At 43.8% G+C, this 10,370-nt stretch overlaps 1 protein-coding gene across 1 annotated transcript in view; it reads left to right on the forward strand.

Moving 5' to 3' along the window:
• Nucleotides 1–2,726: 2,726 nt before the first annotated feature.
• PMEL (premelanosome protein) overlaps nt 2,727–10,370 on the forward strand; it is a 17,404-nt gene continuing 9,760 nt past the window's right edge. The window contains exons 1-2 of the mRNA XM_044449525.1: nt 2,727–2,793; nt 6,598–6,707. Coding sequence (XP_044305460.1) covers nt 2,727–2,793; nt 6,598–6,707 — 177 coding nt within the window. The remainder of the gene's footprint in view (nt 2,794–6,597; nt 6,708–10,370) is intronic.

A 10,370-nucleotide genomic window follows, 5' to 3' on the forward strand; every position in this document is an offset into this window, starting at 1 on the left:
AATGGGGAAATCCAGTAAACCACAAAATTTCAAAAAAATCTAAATTCCTGTCTGGACAATAAACAATATAGCACCAAATGTCTGCCTCTGAGCGAAGCAACCAAATTCACCCATCAGCCACGATAAATGGAATTGATGCAGTACGCCACAAAATATCCACAGAAACTACTATCCACCCTGGACAATAAAGTGTATTCTGAGAAAACAGTCTGGAATATCAAGCCTCTAAGGCAGTCAAACCAACCTCATTCACGAGTGTAATTGGACAGGAAGGGATTGCTGCAGTAAGCCACAACATTTCCATATATTCCACATTCTGGTCTTCATTCCATAAATGGTTTTCTGGTAAAACAGCAGAATGATGAGTTTCAAGGTATTTATTACAACCAAATTCATTACACTTTGAGAGAAGGGAATGCTACAGAAAGCCTCAAATCTTCAACTGATACTCCTATCCAGACCATTTTTCAAGAATGCCACATTTCTCAGTACGCGTGTTGGAATGTGGATGCAGTGAGCATTTAGTAGCTTACTTCACCACTCCCATCTGGTCTAATTTAACTTACATAATTTGGTTGCTTTGGATGGCCTGGAAGTTGGTATTCCAGGACATTTCGAGAGAATGGATAGTGGAGCACCATGTCTGTGGATGCTTTGTGACTTAGTCATGTATGACTGCTGCCTTTCCAGAATACAAGGGCTAGAAGTGTTGTTGTTGTTGTTAATTAGGATCTTGGTTAACTACTGGGCTCCCCGTGAGACTTCGCTGAGGATTGCAGCCCCTTTAATTCATGAGTTAACCTGGCTATCTTTACATCAGAAGGCACAGATCTCACCTCAGAATCTAAGTCCAAATATGCAACCAATACAACATGAGCATGTTTGTTATGTATAATAGGCAAAGCAGCTAAAATTTCTAAGCACTGTACGGAGTTTCATTACTGCACACAGGTTCACAATCCAACAAGCTTGATGCAAAAGGGGAAAGCAATGGGAAGGGAAGAGAAACATTCAGGGTGCAAGCCAGTGCCCTCCACTGCAGGTGTACATAAGCCTCCAAACTCAGAGGCTTATATATATCCAATTCACAGAGCAAGATGCTACGGTAGCAGAGACTGTCAATAAGAGATGCCATAGGCAGCAGCTGCTCCCTCTCCCCCGCCCTCCACTGGCCTTGTTTCTTCCTCTCTGAAGCCCAGTTGTGACCTCAGAGGCAACCAGTGCAGTTCCTTCTGGATTGGCTGCAGTGGGCTTGGCCTACAGAGACTCACAGGACTCTGGAGCTGGGGCTTTAAATAGTTCTATGCCCCAGGTCAACACTGGGAGACCAGAGGATTGTGCCCGCAGATGGCCCATTGTTGAAGCTAGATCATCTTACCTTTGCATTCATGCCTTTCTGCCAAGAAAGCTTAAAGTAGTATAAATGGGTTGATCACATTTGCTATTACAAGAACCCTGTGAAGCAGATTAGACAGAGAGGAAAAAGCCTTGTTTGCATAACATACCAGCCCATCATGGTTTAAGGATGCTGTTGTGCCATGCCAGCCAGGCACCACTGGGATATTTGAGAGTTATCTAACCTTGCACAACCCTTCCCACCCAGGTTCACATGACACAATAAGTCAGTGCAAGCTGAACACCTTCAGGCACTATGTAAAAATGGCACCCACAGGCACCCAACACAACATGACAACTCTCACAAGTAAGTTGAGCCTGGACAGATTGACTTTGTCATTGAAGGAGAAAGAAGATACTGATCTCTATCAAATGTGGGACTCTTTTTATTATTGGCTAGAGAAACAGGACTTCGTATAGATTCAAATATGTTTTCACGTTATCATAAATAGAAAAAATGTGGGGGCTGACCCAGCAGGTCCGATGTTTCTGATGGTTGATGTTGTTTTTAGTTTTCCTTTGTATTAGAGTTATTTTGAATAAAACTTATAAAAAACAAACAAACAAGTAAGTTGAGCCATGGTGGGCTGACTTGTCATACGAAACAGCTTATTGACTTGTGTAAGGTTGCTGATGAGTTTTACCATCGGAGCAATAGAGTAGAGTAGATTGCAGTAGAGTTCCAAGTCGAAGCCTCGACCACCGCTGCATATAATCACCTTCTCACCAACCTGGCAATGGAAGAAACCCTCACCTTTTTCCACGTATGCTGAATATTGAACTGGAAGACGTGCCTTTGATATGTCCACTCCCAGCCAGCCATTGAGTACCATTTTGTTTCCTTGAGGCCATTGCCTAGCAAATAACACCCTTGCGGCTGAGGTGAGTGACAGCTGAGTGCTGAATGGGTTTGCTTTGCTGGGTAGCTGAGGTGCCCTGTAATCTCACCCCAATATACCCTTTAATGAAGTTGCATAATGAACCGTTTCACTCTCTCTTGTCATCTCTCTAATTATCCTCCAAACTTCCTTCTCCCTCGTGAAGAGTCCTAGTGTTTGCTTTTTGCCCATCCCCTTCGCTGACATTTCTACAGGAGGAATTCCATCCTGGGGCCCCATTATGTACACCACAATGCAAGCTTGTGACTAGATCACACAATCCCATGGCTCCCCATTATTGGAAAGAGGAGGGGGGAGGGAAAAAGTGAGGCCTTCTTGCCCATGGGAGGGGCAGGCGTAGGCAAATGAGCTCCCTTTCTTATAGGCAGCGGCTCCTCACTGCACTCCTTTGCCATCAGAAGCTCAGGAGGCTCCAGGGATCACAGAGCTAAGATGCCACGGATCTGGTACTTGTGGGCTGCCCTTTGGGCCGTTCTAGCTGTAGCTACAGCTCAACGCAGTAAGTACACCCTAATTGATACCCATTTTTCATTGATTTAAGTCTCTTCCACCTACAGGGCCAGCCCCGGCTTCACCCTGGGTCCCAAATGCCCATAAATCTCAGATTTATTTCACAGGAACAGCTGAAAGCACTACTCTAACCTTTCTGTAGAAGGGGGCTCCAGCAACATTGGGGTCCTCTCTTTAGAAAGAGTATCCATCTGTGTGATCATCCTAATATTCTCTAATAGCTTCGGACTTCTTTAAAAATGTCCACAACTCAAAAGAATAGCAGCCACTTCCTCACTGTACTACAGAATACCAGAAGTTATATTTCCAGTCCGGGTTCCTTGCAGGGATGAGAAGCGAGACAGTCATCTTTTTCTAAGTTGTTTATTGATTCATTGATGAATTCAATTGATGAATTCAATTGATTCATATTGAACCTGTCTTCCAAATGGTGGTTGACTTCTATAACAACATGCATTAAAAAGATTGTGATTATACCACTACTATAAAACTATATCAGGGTAGACTTTAGGTGGATTGCAGCAGTAGTTTGTATGAAAAAGAGTTTGTATAACGCAAGAACCAAAGAGTGCAAAGCTTGTGGCACTGCATATGAGTGTTATACACATGAATATTCAATTCATTTTTACTGTATTACATATATAATCACATCTTACTTTGCTGAGTAAATAGACATCCCAACCATTACTTATTTGCATATGTGATTTCATTTTATACATGCACAGTTTGCCTTGTACTGAAGCTGAATCTTTTTCATTTTGGCAGAAAAATTCTCCCAGCTAAGAGCATTTCCACATTTTGAAGTTTAAACAAATTTGGTTTTAAATTGGCTACTAACATACACTCTAAAAACCTATACTGGCATCATATGTCTTATTTTTCTTCCATATTCTCTCCCAAATAAATAGCATTCAAATGTGAAAACAGTGTGAAAAGCAATCAGACTTTCTTGACAGTGACACATCTGAAAGTTCCCTTGGTAACTGTGTATTTTCTCTCCCACTTCATTATTTTGCTTGCCTGAAGGGTGCTCACAAGCAATATAACAAGAGGGTCCAAAAGTCTTTTGCATTTTTATAATTGGGACTTCCAAATCTGGAACCCCCACAAAAAATGGCTTTACTTAGTTAAAAGCGGATTTCCATTTAATCAGAGACGGGGGTTTCCAATATATTATCATTACTGAATAGAGAACAGGCTCAGGGTCCACAAACATTAACTAGTCTGCTGTTTCATTTCTCAGCTCAGCTTCTCACCATCTGAACTTAAATATTTCATTCTGTAATGGCAATACATTTAATTTTGCATAATTTCTTAGACTTGTGCACCAAACTGGATGAACCCCCATTCATACAATTAGCGGTTGTGTAAAAGATTTGGAATAGGGGGTTGAGGGAGGGTTTAAGTGTAAATAGCAGGATCAGAGGGAGGTGATCTGAACTGGCAAGGCAGTTCTAACCTAGAAAACAGGCTTAATTCTGAAGGTAACCATGGTGGAAAAGAATGTAGACATGAAAGAAAAGCCGATTGTACTTGGCTGTAGTTATAAATTTTGGCTCAGTTCTAGAATAATCAGATGGTGTACAAGAATAGAATTTTTCTCTGGGGGCTGTGTTGCTTCCTATAGTTACAAAGTGTGAAAAAACCAGTTATGCCTCTCTCTGTGAGAAATGGCTCTCACTCTTTGGGTTAAGTGACTTGCTGGATTTCTGCAGAGTAAACAAAATCCACAGACAATTTTTCCTGCTCTTGTAAAGCCAAATCTCGTGGGGATCTGGATTCGTGCCTGGGCAGACAAGACCCCCCCACACCGCCCCCACTTAATCTCCTTGTGGGGGTGCTTGCTGTCTGAGAGGTGGAATGTGTGTGTGTTCCTGATACTCAGAACACTAATGACAGAGAATCTCTGCATTCTGATCCAATTATTCAGTCATCTAATTGCATTAAGAGGGGGACACTTTGTAAGTGAAATCTGACCAGATGTTAACTCCCAGCCATTGGATGTGGTTGTGCACTCTTCATCAAGATTTAACACTCTTTTATTGCCCAAACATGTTTTCCCCCTGCCCCTTTCCCTGTGCTTAGCACTGGTGCAAAATCAGCATCACAGGTTGGTTACACATCAGCTGTGCAAGTATGTGTAATAATCTATGTCATTTGCATCGCCATAGTATAGGTCAGTTGTACACAATCGTTGTGCAAAAGCATGCAAGATCCTTGAATGACAGGATCCAGATGGTGAATCAGCATCATTGTTAATGTAATCCTATTCCGGTTCTTTGAACCTGTTGTGCTTTCCTGCTTTCTGGTATAGCAGTCTAGAGCACCAGAGGGTGCGGACAGAATCTTGATGAGTTAAGTCTCCCCCTTTTGAAATGACAGCTGTAGGTTTAGGTGGGGTGAAGCAGCCATTTGGGTAGTCAGTATGAATGCTGAGGATGCTGTTTTAGCAGCATAATGGTCAGAACCAAAATAGATTTGGGCAACTGTGCCCAGTCTCTGACATTAAGGAAGGGCCCCTCACTGCTTTATATGCAGTGGATGGTGAGGACTAAGTCAAAGGGATTGTTCTGAATTCCCTTTCTGAAGGGTGTAGAGTTGATCAAAAGCTCTGTGTAAAGCAACAGTGGGGAACATGTAGCCCTTCAGATGTTCCTGAAGTGCAGCACCCACCATCCCTCATCATTGGCTATGTTGGTTGTGGCTGATGGGAATTGCATTCCAAGAAGATCAGATGACACACATGTCCCCGAGCACTGTTGACAACACCCCTTTGAAGCACTTGCCTTGTTTTATTTATGCTGACACCTCAGTGACAGTTTTCTACCTGCTGAGCTCCCATGTTGAAAGCTGCATCTCTCCCACTGCTCTTTGCATGCTTATGGAGACTTTGGCCATCTGGAATTTGAACCAAAGTTAAGGATGTCATGAGATTCTTCTGTGCAAATGATAGTTTATGTCCATGGATGTCATGGTCAAGTTCAGTTCCACCTCTTTGCCTTGGGAAATGCCCAGACATGCTTCCTCCCTTGACCCAAGTGCCCAGAACCGACAACTTCACCATTAATTGCTGTAACCTAATGAATGTCCCAAGAAAGAGAAATTGGGGTGAGGGGGGGATACATGCCTTACATGCAGTTCCCACTCTCAGTCCAGGCAGGCGGGGAAGAACTCTTGCCTGCAACCCGGAGAGGCAGCTCACCTTTGAGGAGCCTACTCTGTCATTAGGTAAAATGAACCAGCTGCCCCAGGCGGCACATTTTGGGATGTCATGGATGGGGAGCAAATTCTTAGCTGGTTCCTTTTGCTGTTGTTTTAATTCTACTGCCAGGGATGGAAAGAGAGAATTGTGGGCTTTTCTGCCACATATCAGTATAACTCGCCTGGCCATGGGTGTGCTGCAGCTGGACTTGGGCAAGGGGGAATCTCTGCCCTTCCTTTGGCAGCAAAACACTTTGGGCCTGCCCTGGCGATGAGTGTGGAGTAGACCGTGCAAGCTATATGGGAAGGCTGACGGACTCGGGCTGTTGTCCCCAGGATGGCTGTATTAGGATGGTTTGAGGGGTAGGGTTCTTCTCCATGATCATTTCCCCTCATTCAGTCTGGAGAAGTTTTCAAAATGGAAGAGAGGTGGAGTGATATGCATGAAAAAAGGATCACCCCCGAGCAAATCAGGATCTGATGATCTTGGGTTGTATACGTTCCTTGTCTAACTCTAGCAGCTCGATACAGAAGGGCCCACTTCTCTCCCAGGAATGTGTTTCCCAGTCACATTCTTCCCCACGCTTCCCAGTCCCAGGTGACTCCCACGGCATGGATGCCCATTGCAGCTCTCCTTCCACTCTCCTCCCCTGGGTGGCCCAGGTCCTTTTTGCGCTGCTGCTGCGGCTGCTGCGGCAGCATGTGATGGCTCAGCCCAGCACAGGGCTGAGGGGCTCCCATCACATGGGGCTTGGCAGCCTCTGCCCAAGCTCTTTCATGTGACTCTCAGCTGAGGGCAGGACTCTGTGGCTGAACTCTTAAGTTTGCAGCCCACCCTCCCCCCGCCCTTCCGCCAAAGGCTCATATATAAAGCTGAAGCAAGACGGGAACAAGAAGAGCAACATGTCTGACCCTGCTCCTACCTCAAGCATTGGACCACAACTCCCATGATTCCCCCCAGTGGGAGTTGCAGACCTGTACATCTGGGGGTTGCCAGGATGGGGAAGACTGGAATAGAGGACTGGTGGATGCACACTGATGAGTTGTGGTTTGCTCCTGGTTCTGGCAGAAAGTGATCACGGTAGGGCTGATTTGTCGCTTTTGAGAGGCAGTAGTGATCCGGACTGCCAGATCATGGGTGGTGTCAAGAGACAGTCTGCTAGGACTGGAGCCCCAAATCTTTCATTTATTGCCCTGAATCTCTGGCACAATACCTGCTGCACCACCTGTTGTCCTTAGGCACTTGCTGAAATAAAAGTACGGGGTCTGAATCTGTCTGTTGCATCTGATCCCACTGGATTAGCTGCCTTTAGTCCACATGTGTTTCACCTCCTGTTGCCACCCCTCTGAATCTTTCTACCTGAAGTTTTTGTCTTTTTCTCTGAAATCAGATGCCCTCCTCTCCCCACGTATACATCTCTTTTTACAAATAGGGGCATCCTTAGGAGACAGCCTTCTTCAAACACACACACACAAGGGGCGGGAGGAGTTGATTGATTTTAAAGCTCATGTAAATTAGCACATGCAGAGTTGTGTATAGTTTTGACCTGAAGACCTAAGCACTAATTCTTTTTGGTGCCTAGTACCACCCCCAGCACTGATGCTTTCACAGAAGATCCTCAACACCACAGCACTGCAGGAGCAAGAGATGCTGCCCTTGGCACAATTCCTTCTGCTATGCAATGAGTAAACATATGGGACCCCCATATTATTTTATACCTACCAATATAGAAGTCTGGATTTCCAATAGTCAGATAGCAGGAAGCACTGCAGTCCCATTTGCTAACCCAAAGCAAAATCCTAGTTCCACAGAAACAGTGGATAAACCCCATTATTTATTGCTCCACGTTCATTTAATTTCAAAGGTATACTATATAGTACGGGAAAGACACGAATGCAGTTACTATTTTGATTAGTAGAAGAAGAGAAAGAAGTAATGTGAGATGTCTCTGCATTGGGCAGGAATCCAAAAGAAGAGTGCCTGGAGTGTGTGAAGAGAGTCACTAAGGATTTTTCCAGATGTTTGCATGATTGCATAAGGAATGTGCAGCACACTCTCTCCCCACTCCCCCTCTGCTCAGGCATCCATGGTGGGAAAACAGAATCTCCTGTGTCCGACCCTTATTATTTTATTACCAGGAAGTGATGGTTCCCTTTGATCCTTTCTAGCATATTCATTGCTGTCTGCCATCCACGTAGGAAATAAGGTTGCATTTTAAATCATCTTGTGCACCTCCTATCAGATGCTAGAGAGGAACAGTGCCAGCAACCCTGTAAGCTAGTCACTTGTGGTTGAGTGGGGACCCCTGGAGATAAGGGATGCCAAGGCCTGAGGCTTTTCAAGGACAGCAGAGGCAGGAAAGCTTTAACATGATGGTTTTCAGAGGCGAATCCAGCCAAAGTGCATTCATCCCAGAGGCTGGCCCTCTGCCCTGATGATTCCATAAGGTCACGATCCTGTGCATTTTCACACAGAAAGAAAGTGCTACAACTCCCAGCATCCTCCAGCTAACACTGCTAGGGGGGTGGATGTCCTAAAAGACCAGAGATTGACTGCTTTACTTGGGAGATCTGAAGGGTCACAAACCCAGCACTTTTCCAAAGTTGTGAATGGAACCGATTCACAAAGGCAGCTGCTTCTTCCAGTCCATAAGGATGCATGGCCAAGCCTCACTCTCCAGTTTTGATATTGCACATATCAAGGTCTTTAGACCTCACTGCCTCATTCAAAGAATGTATCATAATGGTTAGGGCACACACAAAGTAATGAAAGAAATGAATGATATGGCCAAACAAAACATCACTGAGAGTTCAGCCACTGCAGATACCTTTCCAACGTATTGACAATCTGCTGTGGAAAAGAAGCCCCTTAATTTGTACATTTTATGAACAACAATTGCAAGCTAGTGGAAAAGTTTGATGGACTTTTCTTTGAAGAGGCTCAGGGGCCACATTCCAGATGTGGGCAGGGCCTAAAATGAAGGGGTGTGGCTACAACCCAAGTGCGCAGAACTTACAGCGTAAAAACTTTATTCGGCTGCCATAGCCTTGAAATGTGGTGTACACTTGGCAAAGGCACTCCAAGTGCAGTTTTAAATGTTCAGCTCCCTATTTTAAGAGATAGTTCTATCTCCGTAGAACTACCTAGGAAGCTGAGATTTGGTATAAGATGCCCTGCATTCCCAATGGCTGCTCAAGATACATGTCTACAAGCAAGTCTTCAGGCTATGCCTCTGCATTCAGGGAATAAGCCCCTCCGGAACACACACAACTGGGGGACCGTGGCTCAAATGTGGTGCTAGTGGGACTGCTTCCTACCAGACCCTGGGGCTATTCTGCGAGAAAGCAGGCCGTTACCTGTCCAGCAGAGCTGGCCCAAAATAGCACATTTTAATAAAAATATACAGTTCGATATTAGGTTTGTGGGATCCACTTTCTTTTTCACATGAATTCCAAGTTCTAGTCTACCACTCAGAGTTCACTGTAAAACAGTATATGTGGAACATGGATTTCCAGAACAAGGCACATCTGTGTTTATGCTCAGCCCAGGAATTTGCCTTCACTAACAGAACGATACTAATACATAAATCCATTTGCCCGCACATCTCTTCCTGCACATCCCTCTGCCAGTTATTTTAGAAGAGGGAAAGCCTTTTGTTTTCAGAGTTTTTAAACAATTGGAAGTCAGAGACCCTTGCTGATCTTCTGTAATTCATCCATACGTATAGCTCCAGTAGATCTCCAGTTTGGGCCACTAATAGACTCTCAGTCCACAGGGTTACCTCACAGGGTTGTTGTTGCAGGGATAAGACTGAGAGCAAAAGGAAGTAAATGATGTCAGCAACTTTGATTCTTTAAAAACAAACAAGGTGGGATATAAATCTAATAATCTAATAAATATTAGTAAGTAAATTAATAGATCTAGTTTATATCACAATATATTTATTTTTATTTATTTATTTATTAAAACATTTTTATGCCGCCCCATTCGCCGAAGCCTCGGGGCGGCTCACATCATTAAATTATATATAATATAAATTAATATGTTATGAATATATAATATTTATATACATAAAGTATTTGAATTTATATAAATTTAGAAATGTAAATCTAAATATATAAATTAATATACAATTAAAATAATAAACTAACTTCTTTCACAGATTTTACAAAACTTGAATTTAAAGACTGATTATAAGTGCTTGCTTTGCTCCAACAGACTTCCGCCCCTCTTCCCCCTGAACCTTTTGTTGTATTTTGTTAGCTGCTTAGAGAGTCCTGTCCGGCTATTGAGCGGCATATAAATTTGAGAATGGATGGATGGATGGATGGATGGATAATATTGGAGATACTGAGGCAGAGTGC

This window comes from Varanus komodoensis, unplaced genomic scaffold (genome assembly GCF_004798865.1).
Source record: "Varanus komodoensis strain SLA01 unplaced genomic scaffold, ASM479886v1 scaffold59_1, whole genome shotgun sequence".
NCBI classification, from domain to species: Eukaryota; Metazoa; Chordata; class Lepidosauria; order Squamata; family Varanidae; genus Varanus; species Varanus komodoensis.